At 38.8% G+C, this 25397-nt stretch overlaps 1 protein-coding gene across 1 annotated transcript in view; it reads right to left on the reverse strand.

The window, feature by feature from the left end:
* The window catches only part of MANEA (mannosidase endo-alpha), a 73889-nt gene extending 55278 nt beyond the window's left edge, over positions 1-18611 (reverse strand). The window contains exons 1-2 of the mRNA XM_055535457.1: positions 18455-18611; positions 9394-9972 (exon numbers count right to left, since the gene is read on the reverse strand). Coding sequence (XP_055391432.1) covers positions 9394-9934 — 541 coding nt within the window. The 5' untranslated portion in view covers positions 9935-9972; positions 18455-18611. The remainder of the gene's footprint in view (positions 1-9393; positions 9973-18454) is intronic.
* Between the last annotated feature and the right edge of the window lie 6786 nt (positions 18612-25397).

A 25397-nucleotide genomic window follows, 5' to 3' on the forward strand; every position in this document is an offset into this window, starting at 1 on the left:
GCAGATCAATAAAAGACAAAAAAGGAGGAGAAAGAGCATACCATCATGGAAAATAACCTTTACAAATGCAGGCAGAAAAGATAATAATGGAAATACAAAACCAACACACAATAAGGTAGCATTAATAAATGCTTTTAATTTAATGCCATTAATAAGAGAAGCTAAAGGCAAAGGAGAAAAGGAAAGATACACCCATTTGAATGCAGAGTTCCAAAGAATAGCAGGAGAGATAAGAAAGCCTTCCTCAGTGATCAATGCAAAGAAATAGAGGACAACAGAATGGGAAAGACTGGAGGTATCTTCAAGAAAATTAGAGATACCAAGGGAACATTTCATGCAAAGATAGGCACAATAAACGACAGAAATGGAATGGACCTAACAGAAGCAGAAGACATGAAGAAGAGGTGGCAAGAATACACACAAGAACTATACAGAAAAACATCTTAATGACCCAGATAACCACGATTGGTGTGATCACTCACCTAGAGCCAGACATCCTGAAATATGAAGTCAAGTGGGCCACAGGAGAAACGACGAACAAAGCTAGTGGAGGTGATGGAATCTGAGTTGAGCTATTTCAAATCCTAAAAGATGATGGTGTGAAAGTGCTGCACTCAATATGCCAGCAAATTTGGAAAACGCAGCAGTGGCCACAGGACTGGAAAAGGTCAGTTTTCATTCCAATCCCAAAGAAGGCAATGCCAAAGAATGTTCAAAGTACCACACAATTGTATCCATCTCACACGCTAGCAAAGTAATGCTTTAAATTCTCCAAGCTAGGCTTCAACAGTATGTGAACTGAGAACTTCCAGATGTTCAAGCTGTATTTAGAAAAGACAGAGGAACCAGAGATCAAATTGACATCTACTGGATCATTGAAAAAGCAAGAGTTCCAGAAAAACATCTACTTCTGCTTTATTGACTACATCAAAGCCTTTGACTGTATGGATCACAACAAACTGTGGAAAATTTTTAAAGAGATGGGAATACCAGACCACCTTAGCTGCCTCCTGAGCTATCTGTATGCAGGTCAAGAAGCAACAGTTAGAATTGGACACGGAACAACAGACTGCTTCCAAATTGGGAAAGGAGTATGTCAAGGCTGTATATTGCTACCCTGCTTATTTAACTTATATGCAGAGTACATCATGCAAAATGCCGGGCTGGATGAAGCACAAGCTGAAATCATGATTGCCAGGAGAAATATCAATAATCTCAGATACACAGATGACACCACCCATATGGCAGAAAGTGAAAAGAAACTAAAGAGCCTCTTGATGAAAATGAAAGAGGAGAGTGAAAAAGCTGACTTAAAACTCAACATTTAAAAAACTAAGCTCATGGAATCAGGTCCCATTATTTAATAGTAAAGAGAGGAGGAAACAATGGAAACAGTGACAGACTTTATTTCGTGGGCTCCAAATTCACTGCAGATGGTGACAGCAGCCATGAAATTAAAAGACACTTGCTCCTTGGAAGAAAAGCTATGACCAATCTAGACAGCATACTGAAAAGCAGAGACATTATTTGCTGACAAAGGTCCATCAAGTCAAAGCTATGTTTTTCCAGTAATCATGTATGGATGTGAGAGTTGGACCATAGAGAAAGCTGAGCATTGAAGAAACTGTGCTGTCAGAGAAGACTCTTTGAGAGTTTCTTGGACTGCAAGGTGATCAAACCATTCAATCCTAAAGGAAATCAGTCCTGAATACTCATTGGAAGGACTAATGCTAAAGCTGAAGCTCCAATACTTTGGCCACTTGATGCGAATAACTGACTCATTGGAAAGACCCTGATGCTGGAAAAGACTGAAGGCAGGAGGAGGAGGGGACAACATAGGATGAGATGGTAGGATGGCATCACTGACTTGATGGACATGAGTTTGAGCATGCTCTAGGACTTTGTGATGGACAGGGAAGCCTGACATGCTGCAGTCCATGGGGTCGCAAAGAGTCGGACACAACTGAGTGACTGAACTGAGTAAATCCTTAAGTATTAATAACTACTCTAAACAAAAGTAGATTGAATTCAGCAATCAAAAGGCACATGAGGGCCTGGAAGGATGAAAAACAATAGCCAACTCTATGGTTCCAACAAGAAAGCTTTAAGGATCCCCATAAACTCAAAGTGAAAGGATGAAAAGGCATTCCATTCAGGTGGGAACCAAAAGGAAGCCATGGCAGCTATACTTCTAACAATCAAAAGAGTTGAAAAATCTACAGATACATGAAAAATAAACAAGAAACTCCTGAACAACCAATGGGTAAAAGAAGAAATCAAAATAGGAACCAAAGATTACCTTAAAACAAATGAAAATAAAATCCCTTTCTCCTAAACCTATCAGTTCAGTCACTCAGTTATGTCCAACTCTTTGTAATCCCATGCACTCAAGGCCTCCCTGTTCATCACCAACCCCTGGAACCACCTCAAACTCATGTCCATCATGTCGGGAATGCCATCCAACCATCTCACCCTCTGTCGTCCCCTTCTCCTCATGCTTTCAATCTTTCCAAGCATCAAAGTCTTTTCCAATGAGTCAGTTCTTCGCATCAGGTGGCCAAAGTACTGGAGTTTCAGCTTCAGCATCAGTCCTTCCAATGAATATTCAGGACTAATTTCCTTTAGAATTGACTGGTTGGATCTCCTTGCAGTCCAAGGGTCTTCTCCAACAGCACAGTTCAAAAGCATCAATTCTTCAGAGCTCAGCTTTCTTTATAGTCCAACTCTCACATCCATACATGACTACTGGAAAAATCATAGCTTTGACTAGACGGACCTTTGTTGGCAAAATAATATCTCTGCTTTTTAATATACTGTCTAGGTTGGTCATAACTTTTCTTCCAAGAAGCAAGCATCTTTTAATTTCATGGCTGCAGTCACCATCTGCAGTGATTTTGGAGCCCCAAAATAAAGTCTCTCACTGTTTCCACTGTTTCGCTATCCATTTTCCAGGAAGTGATGGGACCAGATGCCATGATCTTAGTTTTCTGAATGTTGAGTTTTAAGTCAACTTTTTCACACTCCTCTTTCACTTTGCTATGGGATGCTCCAAAAGCCATTCTGAAAGGGATATTTGTAGTCATAAAATGAAGATGTTAAGAAATGGGAAAACTTACAAAGAAACAATCTGGCTTTATACCTTGAGGAGCTAATGCATGACAAGAGGATCAAGAACATCCTTTGGCACTGGGAAAACTGGATAGCCATACACAGAAAAGAAAGTTGAGTCTATCCTATACTACTCACAAGAAGCACCTTCAAAGAGATCAAAGACTTAAAATTATAAGACAGACCTGATATAAAACTCCCTGAAGTAAACACAGGAAAGAAGATCCTTGACACTGGTCTTGGCACTGATATTTTGCATATGACACCAAAAGCACAAATAAAAAAAGAAAAAAATCTTAAAGTAGGACTATATCAATCTTAAAAGCTTCTACAGAGCAAAAGCAGCAATAACACAATTAAAAGATATATACTGAATAGGAGAAATTATTTTGCATATCATATAATAAATATGGGGTTAATAGCCATCATTTACAAAAATTCATATAACTCAGTAACAAAAGGACTCTTGCCTGGAAATCTCATGGATGGAGGAGCCTGGTAGGCTGCAATCCATGGGGTCGTGAAGAGTCGGACACAACTGAGTGACTTCACTTTCATTTTTCACTTTCATGCACTGGAGAAGGAAATGGCAACCCACTCCAGTGTTCTTGCCTGGAGAATTCCAGGGACAGCGGAGCCTGGTGGGCTGCTGTCTGTGGGGTTGCACAGAGTTGGACAGAGTCAGACACAACTGAGGTGATGTAGCACCAGCAGCAGCAGCAGCAACAGTAACAAAAACCAGGCCTTTTTTCAAAGAAGATTTACAAATGGCCAACAGATATATGAAAAAATTACTAATCACCTGGAAAATATTTACAAGTCAAAACCACAGTGAGATACCCTTTTGTACCTGTATCAACAGCTACCATCAAAAAAACAAGACATAACAAGTGTTATTGAAGATATAGAGAAAAGAGAATCCTCTTATACTCTATCAATGTAAACTGACACAGTCACTATGAAGAACAGTATGGAGGGTCCTTAAAAAAACTAAAACTAGAAATACTAGATGACTCAGTAATCCAACTCCTGGGCATACACCTGGAGAAAATGATATTCAAAAGGATGCACGCACCCAGTGTTCACTGCAGCAACCTAAATTTTCATCAACAGAGGAATGGATAAAGAAGTGGCACATAAACACAATGGATTACGCAGCCATAAAAAGGAACAAAATTGTGCCATTAGTGGAGACATGGATGGACCTAGAGACTGTTGTAGAGCACGAAGTCAGTCAGAAAAGCTAATATCGTATATTAAGGCATATATGTGCAATCTAGAAAAATGGTATAGATGAACTATTTGCAAAGTAGAAATAGAGACAAAGACATAGAGAACAAATGTATGGATACCAAGAGGTGAAGAGGGAGTGAAACTGATTGGGAGATTGGGACTGACATTTGTACACACTATGTGTGAAACAGGTAACTGATGAGGCCTACTATAGCACAGGGAACTCTATTCAGTGCTCTGTGGTGACCTACATGGGAAGGACATCCAAAACTGGGGGAATATATGTATAGGTATGGCTGATTCACTTTGCTGTGCAACAGAAACACTACAAAGCAACTATACTCCAATTAAAACAAAAAGTCATCTCGCACAAAGTTGATATATAATAGATTCACAGGTTTCTGTATTATTTTGTTCATGAAAAAATCTTACGTGTTTCTCTACCCATATCAGCTTAACAGTGAGTTGGCACCTTTTGAAGACTCAGAAATATTTAAGAACACTCAATTTCTCCTTTTGGCCCTAGTGGTAGAGACACTAAGAAGACAGAATCAAAACAGGGAGAGTTTTATAAATGGTATACTAATGAGTTGAATTTTCATACACTTGACTACATATTTTTCTATATTATTTATCTGTGGGACATGATTCTATGTAAATACATGTAACTGAAGTGCCAGAAATTAGAGGGAAGAAAAAGTTGATGGGAAGAGGGGAAAACAGTAGTAATACTTTGTGACTTCCCATCACTTAAAGGTGCATATTTTAAATGTGAGACCAATCATAAAATGAAGGAATATATCTAATAAGTCAGAAAAGAATATAAAATGGACTAAACATTTTCAATACAAGTAGAGGCAGAAAAAATTGGGCGAAGGACTTGAACAGATGTGATAAATGGAAGACAAATAGCAAAATGAAACATGTAAAATAAACTATATCAATATTAAAATAAATGAAATAAACAGGTGTTAAAAAAGAAGAGATTGTCAAACTAGTTGTTTTTTTTTTTTAAAGACCAAATTATATGCTACATGCCTAAAATTTGAAACAGTACAAATGTGCACCAAAATAAATGCAGAAACAAAGCGCTATAGTTATACAATGGAATACGACTAGGCAATAATGACTAAATTTCAAAATAGCATGCTAAGTAAAAGACTACCCCCGACACACATCACTTCAGTTCAGTCGCTCAGTCGTGTCCGACTCTTTGCGACCCCATGAATCTCACCACGCCAGGCCTCCCTGTCCATCACCAAATCCCAGAGTTCACTCAGACTCACGTCCATCAAGTCAGTGATGCCATCCAGCCATCTCATCCTCTGTCGTCCCCTTCCCCTCCTGCCCGCAATCCCCCCCAGCATCAGAGTCTTTTCCAATGAGTCAACTCTTCACATGAGGTGGCCAAAATACTGGAGTTTCAGCTTTAGCATCACTCCTTCCAAAGAAATCCCAGGGCTGATCTCCTTCAGAATGGACTGGCTGGATCTCCTTGCAGTCCAAGGGACTCCCAAGAGTCTTCTCCAACACCACAGTTCAAAAACATCAATTCTTCCATGCTCAGCTTTCTTCACAGTCCAACTCTCACATTCATACATGACCACTGGAAAAACCATAGCCCTGAATAGACGGACCTTTGTTGGCAAAGTAATGTCTCTGCTTTTCAATATGCTATCTAGGTTGGTCATAACTTTTCTTCCTAGGAGTAAGCGTCTTTTAATTTCATGGCTGCAGTCACCATCTGCAGTGATTTTGGAGCCCAAAAAATAAAGTCTGACACTGTTTCCACTGTTTCTCCATCTATTTGCCATGGAGTGATGGGACCAGATTCCATGATCTTAGTTTTCTGAATGTTGAGTTTTAAGCCAACTTTTTCACTCTCCTCTTTCACTTTCATCAAGAGGCTTTTTAGTTCCTCTTCACTCTCTGCCATAAGGGTGGTATCATCTGCATATCTGAGATTATTGATATTTCTCTCAGCAATCTTGATTCCAGCTTGTGCTTCTTCCAGTCCAGCATTTCTCATGATTTACTACTCTGCATATAAGTTAAATAAGCAGGGTGACAGTATACAGCCTTGACGAACTCCTTTTCCTATTTGGAACCAGTCTATTGTTCCATGTCCAGTTCTAACTGTTGCTTCCTGACCTGCATACAGATTTCTCAGGAAGCAGGTCAGGTGGTCTGGTATTCCCATCTCTTTCAGAATTTTCCACAGTTTATTGTGATCCACATAGTCAAAGGCTTCGGCATAGTCAATAAAACAGAAATAGATGTTTTTCTGGAACCCTCTTGCTTTTTCGATGATCCAGCGGATGTTGGCAATTTGATCTCTGGTTCCTCTGCCTTTTCTAAAACCAGCTTGAACATCTGGAAGTTCACGGTTCACGTATTGCTGAAGCCAAGCTTGTAGAATTTTGAGCATTACTTTACTAGCGTGTGAGATGAGTGCAATTGTGCGGCAGTTTGAGCATTCTTTGGCATTGCCTTTCTTTGGCATTGGAATGAAAACTGACCTTTTCCAGTCCTGTGGCCACTGCTGAGTTTTCCAAATTTGCTGGCATATTGAGTGCAGCACTTTCACAGCATCATCTTTCAGGATTTGAAATAGCTCAACTGGAATTCCATCACCTCCACTAGCTTTGTTCATAGTGATGCTTTCTAAGGCCCACTTGACTTCACATTCCAGGATGTCTGGCTCTAGGTCAGTGATCACACCATCGTGATTATCTTGGTAATGAAGATCTTTTTTGTACAGTTCTGTGTATTTTTGCCACATCTTCTTAGTATCTTCTTCTTATGGTTAGGTCAATATCATTTCTGTCCTTTATCAAGCCCATCTTTGCATGAAATGTTCTCTTGGTATCTCTAATTTTCTTGAAGAGATCTCTAGTCTTTCCCATTCTGTTGTTTTCCTCTATTTCTTTGCACTGATCACTGAGGAAGGCTTTCTTATCTCTTCTTGCTATTCTTTGGAACTCTGCATTCAGATGCTTATATCTTTCCTTTTCTCCTATGCTTTTCACTTCTCTTCTTTTCACAGCTATTTGTAAGGCCTCCTCACACAGCCATTTTACTTTTTTGCATTTCTTTCAATGGGGATGGTCTTGATCCCTGTCTCCTGTACAATGTCACGAACCCCCGTCCATAGTTCATCAGGCACTCTATCTATCAGATCTAGTCCCTTAAATCTATTTCTCACTCCACTGTATAATCATAAGGGATTTGATTTAGGTCATACCTGAATGGTCTAGTGGTTTTCCCTACTTTCTTCAATTTCAGTCCAAATTTGGCAATAAGGAGTTCATGATCTGAGCCACAGTCAGCTCCTGGTCTTGATTTTGTTGACTGTATAGAGCTTCTCCATCTTTGGCTGCAAAGAATATAATCAATCTGATTTCGGAATTGACCATCTGGTGATGTCCATGTGTAGAGTCTTGTCTTGTATTGTTGGAAGAGGGTGTGTGCTATGACCAGTGCATTCTCTTGGCAAAACTGTATTAGTCTTTGCCCTGCTTCATTCCGTATTCCAAGTCCAAGGTTGCCTGTTACTCTAGGTGTTTCTTGACTTCCTACTTTTGCATCCCAGTCCCCTACAATGAAAAGGACATCTTTTTTCGGTGTTAGTTCTAAAAGGTCTTGTAGGTCTTCCTAGAACTCTTCAACTTCAGCTTCTTCAATGTTACTGGTTGGGGCATAGACTTGGATTACTGTGATATTGAATGGTTTGCCTTGGAAACGAACAGAGATCATTCTGTCGTTTTTGAGATTGCATCCAAGTACTGCATTTCGGACTCTTTTGTTGACCATGATGGCTACTCCACTTCTTCTGAGGGATTCCTGCCCGCAGTAGTAGATATAATGGTCATCTGAGTTAAATTCACCCATTCCAGTCCATTTTAGTTTGCTGATTCCTAGAATGTCAACGTTCACTCTTGCTATCTCTTGTTTGACCACTTCCAATTTGCCTTGATTCATGGACCTGACATTCCAGGTTCCTATGCAATATTGCTCTTTACAGCATCAGACCTTGCTTCTATCACCAGTCACATCTACAAGTAGGTATTGTTTTTGCTTTGGCTCCATCCCTTCATTCTTTCTGGAGTTATTTCTCCACTGATCTCCAGTAGCATATTGGGTACCTACTGACTTGGGGAGTTCCTCTTTCAGTATCCTATCATTTTGCCTTTTCATGGGGTTCTCAAGGCAAGAATACTGAAGTGGTTTGCCATTCCCTTCTCCAGTGGACCACATTCTGTCAGACCTCTCCACCGTGACCCGCCCATCTTGGGTGGCCCCACAGGCATGGCTTAGTTTCAATGAGTTAGACAAGGCTGTGGTCCTAGTGTGATTAGATTGACTAGTTTTCTTTGAGTATGGTTTCAGTGTGTCTGCCCTCTGATGCCCTCTTGCAACATCTACCATCTTACTTGGGTTTCTCTTACCTTGGACGTGGATACACACAAATATTTAATGATTCTATTTTTATATAATAGTAAAACATTTACAACAACTACTCTATATGATACATAGTTTCCTTGAATGTAGGGAGAGCTAAATAGCAGACAAAAATTTGGGGGCTATAGAATATTTTACTTCATAATTGGGGCGGTATCTACACAGAAGTATAACATAAAGTGAGAGAATTCATTGTATCTTATGTCAATCATAATTTAATAAAATTTACAAAGTATTAAATTAGAAATCAATAAAAATACACCCAGAAATTTTAGTGTTAACATAACAACAGTTTAATCTAGAGTTTGTAAGTTTAAAATTATAAACTTATAACACGAGACTAATTAATAATTTCTGACCCCATGGACTATAGTCCGCCAGGCTCCTCTGTCCATGGGATTTTCCTAGCAAGAATACTGGTGTGGGTTTCCATTTCCTTCTCCAGGGTATCTTTCCAACCCAGGGATCGAACCCCTGTCTCCTGCATTGCAGGCAAAATGTTTGCCACTGAGCCAGCAGGTAAGGTCAATTAGTAATTAATGTTCTACAAAAATGTACTTATATATTCACATACATATCTAAAATACTTACCAATTGAAGCTGAGTACATTTGTTTCATGTGAGTTTCAATGACAGAAGGATCCCGAGAGCTGTAACTTCCCAACTCAGGATAAAACCTGGAGCCAATGTCATCAGGGGGGTTGTGCTTCCCTTTGGGATATTTCTTGGTTATCTGAGGGTCCCAGTGTGAGAGAACTGGATGGTTCCAATGTATATATTTACCATCAAATTGTGGATTTCCATACCAACTGTAATAAAATACATGTAAGTAATAATTCAGAGGTGGCGTTTCTTCTGGATGAGGTTCAGAGGCTACAGAAGCTTTCACAGAGATTTCCTCAGCTTTTAAGTTCTTGATGTTTGTTTCACTGCTGATTTTGTCACTCTTTTGGGAATCAAAAACTTTCGTCAAATGAGTTTGTTGCCGGATTTCTGGCAGAAGGTCAAGTCCAAAAGGATCTCCAAAAGCTGCTTTATTTGGTCTCAGCATTTTTAAACCCATCATCAGAGAGAAAATAAATAGAATAAAAAGTGACAAAATGAAGCAAGTCCTTCTTCGAAATTTTGCCATGATGTCATCCTTTAAACTCCAAAATGGTAAATGTTTAGCTGTAATGTATTGAAAAACAACTATTAGTAAGTGGTATTAATAATATTTTCCAATAATTCAAAAGGAAAACTAAAATTCATAAAGTTTGTTACACTGAAAAATTTTAAAGAGTATTATGATGTTAATTATATAATCAAACATTAATAGCTACAGAAAGAATCTATACATAATTAGACTGAATAGCAGTATTTATTTGGAAATATTACAATTACATTTTTGTCAGATAAAGATTTTAAGCATGTTTTTTAAAAAGTAAATATATTCTTCATCCTTTGGACAGATTTTACATATACTGATATAGAAAAGAAACATTCCACCCAGAGACTAAAATTTTCTAAATATAAAATAAAAACTTCAGATATAAAAAGGAAATATTTAGGAATATATAAAAAGCCTAGTCATTCAACAAACTTATTATTTGACTGCCTCAATTATAATCACCTTTTTCCCCCCACCCCATTTCACCAACTCAAGTGTTATACTCAATTTTGATCTTGTCTCTCATCTCGCATTATGGAATAAATTACACACATCAGAATTTTATGTCCCATGTGTTCCTTAAACATTTTTAAAATTTACCTCCTTTTGTCTCTCTATGGTTCAGTCTGAATATCTTCTTCTGAACTATCTTCAATTTCCTGACTCTCTTCAGTGGCAACTAATTTCAGTTATAAATTTAGTCTTAAAATTTTCATTTAATTCTTCTCAAAGATATCAGTTTTATGCTAAAATTTCCTATTCCTTGAATTTTGTAATACCATTTATTTAAAGTCTACCTCTAATAACCTGAATTTGAATCTTAGGATTCTGTTTCTACTGCCTGTTTGGTTTTTCCTCTTAATATCCAGACAGTAACTATTTTTTGTATAGGCTAAATTATTATTTTTACTAAATGCTATACATAGAATATGAAAAATTTCAGAGATAATGTGAGGCTCTACATGTCATCTTCCTTCAAAGAAAGCTTATTTTTATTTCTTGAAGACTTTAGGGTAGAAGAAGGTTATCTTAGTATAATCACATTGGAAGGGCTGGTGCTGAAGCTGAAGCTCCAATACTTTGGACACGTGATGCAAACAGCTAACTCATTCGAAAAGACTATGATGCTGGCAAAGATTGAGGTCAAGAGAAGAGGGCAACAGAGGATGAGATGGTTGGATGGCACCACTAACTCAAAGAGACATGAGTTTGAGCAAACTGAGGGAGATAGTGAAGAACAGGGAAGCCTAGTGTGCTATAGTTCATGGGGTCACAAAAAGTTGGACACAACTTAATGATTGAACAACAGCAATCACAGATGGAAATCTTCAAAACTGGGTTTGCTGCTGCTGCTAAGTCGCTTCAGTCGTGTCCGACTCCATGCGACCCCATAGACGGCAGCCCACCAGGCTCCTCTGTCCATGGGATTCTCCAGGCAAGAACACTGGAGTGGGTTGCCATTTCCTCCTCCAACGTATGAGAGTGAAAAGTGAAAGTGAAGTCGCTCAGTCGTGTCCGACTCTTAGCGACCTCATGGACTGCAACCTACCAGGCTCCTCCGTCCATGGGATTTTCCAGGCAAGAGTACTGGAGTGGGGTGCCATTGCCTTCTCCAAAACTGGGTTTAAGCCCTTGCAAATATTTGGTGTATTTCTGATTCATCTTTACTCCATTATACTTACAGGTTCTGAAATCAGAGTCACAAGTATTTACCAAGATTCCTTCTCTAGGATGGGCTTTAGAAGGGCCCTGAATTCCAATTTTGGTCCCCAAAGAGCCATGAAACTACCGAAAGCTCTTTTCATTTTCTCAGCTGCCATTTTTTCCTTATATTCCCAGCTTCTCTGATGCTACTTTTGAAGCAGAGGTTTTAAATAATGCCCCTATTTCCCACCTTAATCTCTCAAAGAATAATGTAAGTTGTAGGGTTCAGAATCATTCAAATGTTCATATAATCCCACCTGAATTCGCTTATATCCTTAGTGTAATAAAAGACTTTCTATACCTAAGACTCAAAATTCAGATGCAATAAATAAAAAAAAATATTAACTACATAAATTTTTAAATATATATATATATCAAAAAACACCACAAAATAAAGTGAAAAGACAACTGACAATCTTAATGAAAATATTTGAAAGATCTTCTGTATCATTCAATATTAGAAAAATGTAAATTAAAACCACACAAATGTAACATTTCTTATCTATGAGGTTGGCAAAAAATAAAAAGCATGAAACTACATCCTGTTGGCAAGAACACTGAGAAAATAATCACTCTTATGCATTGATAGTGAATGAAATCTGTACAACCTTTTTTGGAATTTGGCAGTATATAACAAAATTACACATCCATTTTCCTTTGATTCAAGACTCCTACTTCACAGAATTTACCTTGAAAATCCACAACCAATAAGTAAGTACATAAGTTAATATGCAGCATTGTTTGTTAAATACTGAGTATTCAGAAAAAATGAGGAAGGGCTCTGAGATGGACGGAAGTGATTCTGTGGATATACTGCTAAGTGAAAAAAGCAAACTGACAATAAGAAAAAACAGATTTTCCCAAGTGAGCAAAAGAAACAGAAAAACAAGAATCTAATAAGGTTGATTATCTACAGAGGGTAAAGAGAAACTGAAAAATACAGGGTGATTAAAACAGGGTAGAAGTGTGGATAATGAAAGTAACTGAGTATAACTTTTTATATAGGTTTGTCATTTTAAGTTATGTTACATTTCACATACTCAAAACAAACAAAATATATTAAAGGTTAAATTCCAGTTAATAAGTAAATTTTTTATGCTATGATGAAGGCTAGCAATTCTTAAAATATTTAATGTGCATTGTAAAAATAAGCAATATAAGCCAGAAAATGGGGCTCAGGTTGTTTACTGACAAAAAAAGAAAAAAGTGTTACAAACAGAAAGTAGGAAGCTAAAATGAAACTTGTGTTGTCAGACTGCAATTGGCAGTATCAATATGGATGCATGGCTTTTAAAAGATAAACAAATTCATGTGTAGGGATGGGTAAATGGGTGTGTACACATACAAATACATGCACATTATTTCCTAGTTCTGTCCACTGAGAGTCTAAAACCAAAGAAATCCTTGCAGCAATAAACCCATCTGATGCCAAGATTTTGTATTTTACATATCCTTCTCTACTTAATAGAACCAGGTTGATTTCAAGAATGTGGCTAAGAAAGTACAAGATGAGCTTGGAACAACTTGTAAAGGAAAATCAGCCTGAAATGAAAACCAGTATGGCCTGAAAATCAGGAATTACTCAAAAAACGTAGAGATATGTTCATAGGACACAGTAAAGAGGCAACTACTGACTAAATCTGGGACGCTTTCAACATCAAAATTATGAATAAGAATAATAAATTACAGACATAAAATAAGACTTTATGAATCTATACTGATATTTTTAAAATGTGAAAATAAATAAATGGAATAAAAAAGATAATGGAATACCAATTAATAAATTTAGATGGAATAATGGAATTAGACTATCACCACTTGGCTACTACTATATCAAGCAAGAATCATTAATGGATATTAATGAGGGGTTCAAAGAAATAGGGTTTATGAGAAACAGGATATCTACATATTGGCAGAGTATCCCTCCCCCCAAAAATATACCAAATTAACTACAAAGGGAGATATATACAGCAACTTAACAGTGCGGAACCTAGTAGACACCACCTTACACAAGTGATCAAAATTAACTTTATCAGTTGATTTGAATAAATAGATTAACATGAGTCTATAGAGTGAATGCCCTAAGAAAAACATACAATCATTGCTGCAGTATTTCTGTCAACATTAATCTGGATCTAATCATGAAGAAACATCACACAATATATTAAGATACTCTCATACACATATAGGAGAAGGCAATGGCACCCCACTCCAGTGACCTTGTCTGGAAAATCCCATGGACAGAGGAGCCTGGAAGGCTGCAGTCCACGGGGTCGCTGAAGGTCGGACATGACTGAGTGACTTCAGTTTCACTTTTCACTTTTATGCATTGGAGAAGGAAATGGCAACCCACTCCAGTGTTCTTGCCTGGAGAACCCCAGGGACGGGGGAGCCTGGTGGGCTGCCATCTATGGGGTCGCACAGAGTCGGACACGACTGAAGTGACTTAGCAGTAGCAGTAGCAGCATACACGTATATGTACCTACACATATATGTATACATATATGCATATGTACACATATTACATACAATGTGTATGTAAAATTATATACAATGTAATATATAAGTGTGTATGTCTGTGTCACAATAAAGCAAATGTTTACAGCAAAATATTACCATTTGGTGAATCTACAGGAAAAATATACAGAGATTTTCAAGTTGTTTATTTTTTGAAACTTTTAAGTCTAAAATCATTTAAGAACAGGTAAGAAAGGAAAACAGCTATCACCAGCAAACTGGAGGACATGAACTCTTAATATAAACCTGCTTATTTCCAGGAAGGACCAACCCATACACTGCACTGCAGGACTCTAGGGAGTTAACATTCCTTTGTATGGAATGTGACAGTCTTGTGCATAGGAATAAAGGGATGATATAACCATTCTGACCTGCCTCTATGATTTGTTGTCCTAAAATTTCAAAGTTGACAAAATGAAAACAAATCCTTCCCTTTACTTAAAGAAACTGAGAATTACTGACAAGTCATTAAGTAGGAAAAAAAAATATGGATGTAATAGGAGCTCAACTATATTAAGGAGACAGAGAGGAAAGAAGTGCACTTAAACAAGCATAATGACTACCTGTGGGTAATCATTTACTTAGTGATATTCTCTTATGCTGTCTTCTAAAGTTAGAACATAATATTTCATAAGGAAGAAAAATTTATATGGAATAGGTATTTTAATAGGCTCCCTCCTTTACCTCTAAATCTATTTCTCTTTTCCTTTCATATTAGTTCCAATAAGTCTAATCTACCTAAATAAAGAGAGGCCTCCTGTGCTTAAAATTTGGACTCTGCGGTTCAAATTCTGGCTGGGCTTTTTTTTAGCCATTTCACCTATATAAGTGACTTGAAAATTTCCCTTCCTTTCTCATCTTTACAATGAGTTATTACCTCACTCAAAGGATTTTTATGAGGATGAAATAAGTTAATATTACAAAATCCTTGGAATCATTTCTGGCTTTGTTATTAAAGATAGGTGTCTGGCAAGCAATCAGTTAACTCACAGTTTACTCTCTCTAAATACCTATTCTCCATATGGCTAATTTCTGGACTAATCCACTAATCCATCAAGACAAAGCTAAACTGTTGCCTCTTCGTGATACTTCTCCCAATGATTCCAAACTGAAAAATACTCACTTTCCCATATAGTCTATTATGACACTATTATCTACTTTTTAAATTGGCATTTATCTATTGCACCATGCTATTTAATGCATTACACATCCTACTAGATTGTTCCATAAGATCCAAAAATGGAGTCCTTATCTTTACAATATAGTAGAACCCAATATATCTTATATTTAGTCAATGACCATTAAATGTTCAACTTAGAAAATTTAATTTCTGGCCCTTTTGTTTTTGACATTGGTATCTATTGGGGCAGTATGTGTACAAACAGGTTCTACAGACTATACATATAGTTGACATGCCCAGTCTATACTGAACATATTATATAGGAAGAATCATAGCTAAATAGATAGATCCAATAATTTTTAAAATCCATTTTATTAAAAATTATTGTGTCCAAATTAGCAAAACAATGAAACTTGAGATGCCTAACAGGTCTAATGATCTTTAGTAGAAAAACTGTGGTGGAACTACTTAATTGGTTTCAACACAAAAAAGTTCCAGAAGTCACCTCAGAGGAAAAAAGTTCCAAGTTAATTACCGATGTATAGATTTCCAAAGGAGTAACCTACTCAATACTCAGGGTATTAGATAAGAGACAATCTAGCATCTTCAAAGGGCACATGATAAAATAACACACAGAAGTAATACACTTGTTCTTTTGAAACTCTACGGCTTCTACTTTTGCTTTTTGTGATTTGGAGGTCTTTCAGTCTTTGAAATGATTGACTTTAACTTGTAGGTCTAGCGAGATATAAGAGATCCAGAATCACTGTGATACTATGATTTCAAAAAGGATTACCTCCCATCCTGCTATGCAGAAAGCCCCCAAGAACCTAATTTTTTAACTTTTATTATTATGTTATACAGATTTCTGATTGCTTTCTTTTTCTAGTTGTTTTCCTGACATTATTTTCTAAGAAACCATTGAAGAGAAATATAATTCTAGCTTTTGACTGTGGTGTTGGAGAAGACTCTTTCGAGTCCCTTAGACTGCAAGGAGATCAAAGCAGTCAATTCTAAAGGAAATCAGCCCTGAATATGAATTGGAAGGACTGATGCTGAAGCTCCAATACTTTGGCGACCTGATGCGAAGAAGAACTGACTCACTGGAAAAAACCCTGATGCTGGGACAGATTGAAGACAGGAGGAGAAGGGGACGACAGAGGATGAGATTGTTGGATGGCATCACCGACTCGATGGACATGAGCTTGAGCAAGCTCGGGGGGATGGTAATGTACAGTGAAGCCTGGCATGCTGCAGTCCATGGGGTCGCAGCAACTGAACTGAACTGAACTAAACTGCCAACAGAGCAGTTGCCAACTTTTTCCCAGTACCTGGGCTAACCAATCGGAGAAGGAGATGGCACCCCACTCCAGTACTCTTGCCTGGAAAATCCCATGGGTGGAGAGCCTGGTGGGCTGCAGTCCATGGGGTCGCGAAGAGTCGGACACAACTGAGCAACTTCACTTTCACTTTTCACTTTCATGCATTGGAGAAGGAAATGGCAACCCACTCCAGTGTTCTTGCCTGGAGAATCCCAGGGACGGCTGAGCCTGGAGGGCTGCCGTCTATGGGGTTGCATAGAGTCGGACACGACTGAAGCGACTTAGCAACAGCAGCAACAGGGCTAACAAATGGCTGAGTATCCTGAGGTTAAGCAATGAGCAAAGAGCAGAGAAATACAGTTCTAGAACTCAAACTCCTCCTATTATCACACCTTCCTACATTTTAGACAAAGCAAGCTTAGAGAATACACCACCATAAATTTTGTGACAGATGAAAACTGCTGACATGTGATTATGTTTTCGCTTAAAGACGATTATCTGTTATTTCCTACTCATAAACTGTAGTCCAAATTAAATCTGAAGAAAGTTTATTTTCTTACGTACTCAATACTCATCGTGTGACTGACAGCAACAGCTCTGGTAATGTTTTATGCATAGAACCTAGAAATCCACAAGATTCCCTACACAACACTATTTTTTCAAGGTTTACATATAGTTCAATATATATGGAGCAACATACTGTCATGAAAATGATGTGCAATCGTGTGACTTAATATTACCAATATCTAGATTTTATTTTGTATTTTTCTTTCAACTATTGTCTAAATTTGGTTGTTGTTGTTTAGTTGCTAAACATGTCTGACTCTTTGCGACTCCATGAATTGTATGTAGCCCACTCCTCTGTCCATGGGATTTCCCAAGCAAGAATCCTAGAGTGAGTTCCCATTCCCTTCTCCACGGGATCTTCCCAACCCAGGGATCAAACCAGGATCTCTTGCACTGCAGGTGGATTTTTTACCACTGAGACACCTGGAAGCTCCTGTCTTAATACTTTAACATAACCAACTCTTTCCAGGCTTAGTTGCCTTTTTCTGAAGTCATATAATTAACATTATCTTCCCTTGTTTTATTTTTTTAAAGTACTTCCACATTTTTCCTTAACTCATATCTGCAGGGTCTCTAACTGTTGAAACAGAAACCAACAGTCCTAACTGCCTAAATTTTCATTGGTTCCTCTGGAACATAGGAAAAGATACTATTCCAGCAGAGTTGCATCCTTCGATTCAGCAAACGGTAACAGGCTAAAATGACAGTCCCAAACGTGGAACAGGTGAATGGAAATAGCATCTATGCGTTGGCCTCCCCACTCTGGCTCTCCTCTCCCCACGCCTCGGCGTCCGGAGACCGGAGCCTGCCACCTTCCTGCTGCAGCCCAAGCCAGGTAGGCCTCGACCTTCCCACTTGCCTCTGAGGCACAAGGCCGAGTTTGGGGACAAAAGGAAAAGGCGCTGAAAGGCTTTTCATTTACTCCTAAAATTCCCAACTTCCTGGGGAGGGAAAAATACCAAGGCGACAAGAGGTTCCGCTGCAAAACAGTGGCGGAGACGAGGCCGACAGGCTCGGGATAAAGTAGGATAGAAGACAACAAAACTAACCCTAGCAAAATTAGGTATAAGAGCAACGGAGTGGGGTTCCCGAGTTCTCGAGGCTCGCAGCGAGACGCAGCCCGCCGCGGCCGGCGCAGGGCGTTGGGGCGCAGGGTCAAAGGCCATCTGCAGGCGAGCAGATTGGCTGGCGGGTAAGAGCGCAGGCGCTGAGGGTGGTCCCAGTGCCGGCCACGACTGAACCAGCTGGGCCCAGAAATCTCCAGGTACTCACCAGGGTCTGGGATTCCAGATACCAGAAGAGGATCAGCCAGCGGAGTCGTTGAAGCTGAGAGCAGAGGTAGCCCGCTGCTGCCCGGCAGTGAGCCTGAGCAGCCCCGCCTCCCGAAGGGCGCGCGCACCGTGTACTGGAAGACCCTAGGGGCGGGGCCAGAGTGGGGTGGGGCTCGCTGGGTGGGCGGGGCTCTGGTTTTCCGGCACAGGTCACTCTGGTCTGTAAGGAATGGAAAGGGGTGTAGATGCATGCAGGGCGAGATTTTTCAGAGTTGAGTTAAAGCTGGACTCCCCGCGACCCCTTTCCCCAACTAGAGAAACCCATTCCTTAGAAACTGGTGTTCTAAGGTTCTGCTGGAAAGCTTTGAAAGGGAAAGTGAAAGTCGTTCAGTGGTGTCCGTCTCTTTGTGAATTCTCCAGGCCAGAATACTGGAGTGGGTAGCTTTTCCTTTCTCCAGGGGATCTTCCCAACCCAGGGATTGAACCCAGGTCTCCCACATTGCAGGCGGATTCTTGACCAGCTGAGCCACAAGGGAAGCAGAGGTATCCAAAAGTTCCTTTTAACTGGATTACATTGGCAGTTTTCAAACATTGTAAATTAGAGAACATCTTGCCCTCCAAAAAAATAGATATAGATCTCTCTCTATATATATGAAACTTTACTTGGAAGCTAAAAGACAGAAATGACACTTATTATTTGCAAACAGATTGCGTAAAATCACGTATTGGAATGCTTTTAGAAATAACTGAAAATAATGAGGCAGCTGTGAAGAAAAAGAACTTTTGAAATAGCGGTTACAGCTGAAGGTTTTCACTTTACATTAGAAACCAAGAGAATTCTCTCTTGTTTGGTTACCTAGAAGCAAGGAAATCCTCACTGACAGTCTAGAAGTTGCTGATACGAACATTTTGTAAGAGTTCTTCTTTAAATCTCACTGGATTTTCTAAACAAATGTTAATTGTGAAATATATATATATATATATATGTGAATGTATCCCATATGTGCACATTTTAAAGGATAATAATAAAAAAGAATACCCAGGTACTCACTACAGACAGGAAGATCCAGAAAAGTGCCAGCATTTTTGAAGACTTCTAAGAGGCCTCTTTAAAACTTTTTCCATCCCAGCCAGAAATAATTATTACTCTGAATTTTATATTACTCATTTACTTGCTCTTTTTGAAAATATTTATGTATGTAATTCCCTAAAAATATAGCTATCCTGGTATTGTATTTTGATCTAATAAGTTTACACTACATTTTTCCCTCTTTTTTTCACTGCACATTCAGTTTTTGAGGTTCATCTACACATAAATCCATTTCACATGAACTGGACTGTCACATCATTATTTGTAACACCCACACTATTGTTGATTACTATTGTAATCAACCTACACTGATTGTTATAATCAGATGGTGGTAGCATCTGATTGATCTTTTAATTTGTATTTTCTGTCTTGCTAATATGGTTGTGCATCTTTATATGTTTAGTGGCTATTTGGGTTTCTGTGAAATGCCTGTTCTCTATTTTGGCTCATTTTTTGGTTGACTTGTTTTTTAAAATTAATTTGCAGATAATCTTTATATATTTTTAAAGTTTAATTACTCCTCTTTTGTCAGATGTATGTGTTACATATAGTGTTTCTTAGTTTGCAGGTTGTCTTTTAATTTTTTATGGTGTCTTTTGATGACTAAATGCTATATATTTTAAGGTACTGCTAGCTGAATTGAACAACTTTTTAGGTTATATTTTGTGCTCTCTACTTTCTTGTTTACAAGAGTCTTAACAATCAGAGTCTATAACTACACTCTTTTATTTTCTTCTAAATTTAAGTTAATTGTGAAATATTTTAGACAAACACAGAAAAATACAGATAAAATAATGAACTCCCATGCACCCTATACAAACATTTTCCAAGTCCTGCTTCCATATGATTCTTCTCTAAAATTACCTTGGCTATTCTTGGCTCTTTGCTTTTTCATATAAAGATTAAGATGAATCACCCAAGACCCAAAAATTCTGCTTGAATTTAATTGGAATGGAATTGGCAGAGGCCTACTGAGGTCTATGTAAATAATGACTGGATTGTGCCACCAGACTCCCAGAGTTCCTAGAGAGACTAGTGAGTATTGGTTCTGCCTGGTGTTTCCCATCCTTGTTTACATTTTGCCAAACAGATAAAAAGAATATTTTCATAAAGCTTTGAGGCAAACAGCCTGCTTGCAGTGAACATGATGGATCTGTGGCTCTGAATATCCCAGACTCTACAGGGTAAATCCTAGAGTGAAGGAGACTGATATTTTGGCACACATATTGATGGCACCCTAGATGAGAAGCTCTTCCGTAACTAATTAATTTCACTTCACCAAAAGACACCACTCTATAAAGAGTCTCAGGAAACTGGGGCTCCAACAGTTATGCTGGCAGAAGACCACAGTGTATGCCACTGTGGCTTGAGGCTAGATTGGGAAACCATCCATTAGTAACATCCATCTATGAGGGAGGACGAGGTTTGCACAGTCTCCTTTTGAGTACTCTTTGTAAGTAAACCCCTGTGAATCTTCCATGTACTAGTGTTATTTCCCAGCTCTGCATCATGTAATTTTGTTTTATAATATAGTGCATGCCTTTATTTTCTTTTGAAGTAATGGGGGAATTGGAAAATGGTGAGACATCAGTATCATTTTGGTCATGAGAGATACATTTTGTCTTCTTCCTTTTCTGATTGGCTAGTGAGTTTATACCACTTCATGCTTTAAACTCCCTATTCTATTCAATTACAGTTTCAAGAGGGCTATTAGAATTGTAGCAATAGAATTTTAATCCAAGCCTGGGTATCTCAGGAAGAAGGATTTTCTGAGAGTCCAAGTTGATACATGCTCGGGACAGCTGGGTCAAGTGGTAACTAGCAGGGCAGAGTTGATGGCACCAGCCTTTCTACTGTCATATGTGGAATCTCACTTCCTTATTTTCTGTACTGTATTATTTTACATAAACTTTTAAATTTATGATTAATCATAACTAGCAAATAGGTATGTATTCATAAAATAGAGAATGTAGCCCTTAAGATCCACATTCTTTTACTTTCATTCTTCTAGTATTATTTGACATAGGAAATTTTACTTAATTTCTATTTCTGTCAATTTTTAAAAGTAATAAATGGATTACAATAATTTGCCCAAGAGAGAGAGAGATATCAAAATGGTCAAATTAAAAATTGAAAGGAAGACTTCCCTGGTGGTTCAGTGGTTAAGAATCTGCCTGCCAATGTAGAGGATGTAGGTTCAATCCCTGGTCTGGGAAGATCCCACATGCTGTGGGGCAATGAATCCCATGTGCCACAACTACTGAAGCCCATGTGCCCTAGAGCCCATGCTCTACAACAAGAGAAGCCACCGCAGTGAGAAGCCTATGCACTGCAACTAGAGATTAGTCCCCACTTGCTGCAACCAGAGAAAGACTGCACACAGCAATGAAGACCTAGCACAGCCAAACAGCCATGCCAGTCAGAATGGCTGCTATCCAAGAGTCTACAAGCAATAAATGCTGGAGAGGGTGTGGAGAAAAGGGAACCCTCTTCCACTGTTGGTGGGAATGCAAACTAGTACAGCCACTATGGAGAACAGTGTAGAGATTCCTTAAAAAACTGGAAATAGAACTGCCATATGACCCAGCAATCCCACTGCTGGGCATACACACCAAGGAAACCAGAATTGAAAGAGACACGTGTACCCCAATGTTCATTGCAGCACTGTTTATAATAGCCAGGACATGGAAGCAAACTAGATGTCCATCAGCAGATGAATGGATAAGAAAGCTGTGGTATATATACATAATGGAGTATTACTCAGCCATTAAAAAGAATACATTTGAATCAGTTCTAATGAGGTAGATGAAACTGGAGCCTATTATACAGAGTGAAGTAAGCCAGAAAGAAAAACACCAATACAGTATTCTAACACATATATATGGAATTTAGAAAGATGGTAATGATAACCCTATATGCGAGACAGCAAAAGAGACACAGATGTATAGAACAGTGTTTTGGACTCTGAGGGAGAGGGCAAGGGTGGGATGATATGGGAGAATGGCACTGAAACATGTAAATTATCATATGTGAAACAAACCGCCAGTCCAGGTTTAATGCATGAGACAGGGTGCTTGGGGCTGGTGCACTGGGATGACCCAGAGGGATGGGATGGGGAGGGAGGTGGGAGGGGGATTCAGGATGGGGAACACATGTACACCCATGGCGATACATGTCAATGTATGGTAAAACCAATAAAATATTGTAAAGTAAAAAAATAAATAAAACTGAAAAAAAGAAAATCGAATAGAAAAAAAAATTTTTTTTAATGAAAGAAATTTGTGCCTTGAAATTCACTACTCCTCTGGAAAAGACTAGTGTCTCCTTGACTACATAGATTTTGCCATTTTATCTTTAAGTGTCCAGAGCCAAAAAAATTGTTGCCATATAACAAGAATCCAACAAACAATTTTTGGGAGTGATAAAAGAGTGAACAATTAGGAGATCACTTAGTCATTATTGGGCTCCCTAGGTGGTGCTAGTTGTAAAGAATCCACCTACCAAGCAGGAGACATGGGTTCAAGACATGGGATTGGGAAGATCCCCCGGAGTAGGAAATGGCAACCCACTCCAGTATTCTTGCCTGGGAAATCCCATGGACAGAAGAGCCTGGCAGGCTATAGTCCATGGCCAACAAAGAGTCAGACATGATGGAGCACACACGCACACACACACACACACACACACAGGTCATTATTATTTAACCCTACTTCCTGATATGTACTATTTGCCTAGTCCCCAAACTGTCCTTATTATCTGTCTCCTGAATACAGTTGTTGTTCTTCAGTATCTGCAGAGGATTGACAAGTTCCAGAACCACGTCCCCCCCATACCAAAATCTTAGTATGCTCAAGAACCTTATATAAAATGGTATATTTGCATATAACCCAGGAACATCCTCCCTTATACTTTAAATCACACCTAGTTTGTTTATAATACCTAATTCAATGTAAAAGCTATGTAAATAGTTGTGAATACAATTTAAGTGCTCTGTAAAGAGTTGCCAGCATGTGGCATATTCAAGTTTTGTTTTCTGGAACTGTCAGTAATTTTAATTTTTTTAAATGTGGAACCTGTGGATAGAGAAGACCAGCTATATTTCAAGTCTGTTTTTCCCCTCCAGTCTTGGAAGTTTTATTAGAATCTCCTAGATTAAATCACGCCATTTTATTGCCATTCACTTGAGATGTCTTTTTAGTTCATTTTTACATCCTCTCTATTCCCACTGGACTTCCCTGGTGGCTCAGTGTTAAAGAATCCTCCAGTCAATGCAGGAGATGCAAGAGACCCAAGTTCAACCCCTGGGACAGGAAGATCCTCTGGAGTAGGAAATGGCAAACCACTCCAGTATTATTACCTGGGAAATTCCATGGAATTTCTACATGGAAATTTCTACATGGTGGTCTACAGTCCATGGGGTTGCAAAGAGTCAGATACAACTGAGCATGCACGCATGACTCTCCCATTAGTCAGTTACTTTTTGCAGAGAATAGAAGCTGAATCTGTCAGCTAAACACAGATAGACTTTATATGAAAAGCTATACAGTACTGCATGAAGGTAAAGGCTAGTATCAGTACTTAGGCAATGGCAATGGACAGGAACCCAGAGGAGCTGGGCATTGGGAGCACAGTCTCATACCACAGTACAGATTAAGGCACTGATAGTTTCAGGATGTACTGAACCCTCAAAGTCGTTAATACCACAGTGAATAATTTCTCAATTCTGCCTGTATTATTTCTCTCATTTCTTCAAGATTTAAATTTTGGACAGGAATAATCTGCTTAGCTAAGCCTAGGTTATATGTGTGTATCTCCTTAGCTTCCCCACGTCGTGGTATTAGAAGGTGGGGGCCTTTGGGAAGTTATAAGGTCATGAGAGCAGAGCCCTCATGAATGGGATTAGTGCCCTTATAAAAGAGGCTTCAGAGAGATCCCTTGCCCCTTTCTGCCATAGGAGGATAAAATGAGAATTTTACAACCCAGAAGAGAATCATCACCTGACCACACTGGCACCCTAATCTTGGATATCCAGCTGCATCCAGAACTATGAGAAATAAATGATATATATATGCCATCTTGTCTATAGTATTTGGTTATAGCATCCCTGAGCAAATTAAGACACTAACTAAACAGGTTAAATCCCTTGACAAAAGCACTTTTCATTCTCTGATTCAAGCACTATCCTGGGTCCTGGTAGTCCTGACTGATGGAGACAGAAGAGAGTTCCAGTGTCGTAACTTCCCATATAGAGGTGGCAGATTGTTCACCTCTGGGTATCGGGCGATGCTAGATGTGAATGCACCAATGCTGGGTATTGACCAGCTTTTCTGAGGGAGACCCTGTTCCTTTCACAGGAATGGTGGGAGTTGAGACAGATACATGCCTTTAGTTGAAAGCTGGGCCAGCCTAGAGATGGAGCACTTCCTGAGTGAAACTACTCTATGGGTTGATCCAGAACCTCTTGGTGTTTTGAGGGGAGGAAGTTTCACATATTGTGATAGTGTATTAGCTTCATATCCTAATCAGCCAAACTCCCAATGTTACACCACTGAAATCTAGGTTTTATTAGAGTTATTTCCTAAGGCATTAGTGTTTGGGTTTCTTCCTTTTTAGAATGCCCTAGGTTCCTTAACCAAATTGACCCAACTTGTCTTCTTCCATAACACCACCCTCTCCTTACATAAAACAGGAGCAGTTTATAAAGTCACTGAAAGGTGGGGTTGGGGGGGTGAAGGCTTGCCATTTCCTAAGATAGATGAGCCCACTCATTCTCTATTTATACATGAGAGTCTGCAAATAATTCTTCTCAACAGTGTCTGCTGCAAGGTGATTTTTCTGTGCCTGCTTATTCTAA

This window comes from Bubalus kerabau, chromosome 9 (assembly GCF_029407905.1).
Source record: "Bubalus kerabau isolate K-KA32 ecotype Philippines breed swamp buffalo chromosome 9, PCC_UOA_SB_1v2, whole genome shotgun sequence".
In the NCBI taxonomy this organism is placed as follows: Eukaryota; Metazoa; Chordata; class Mammalia; order Artiodactyla; family Bovidae; genus Bubalus; species Bubalus kerabau.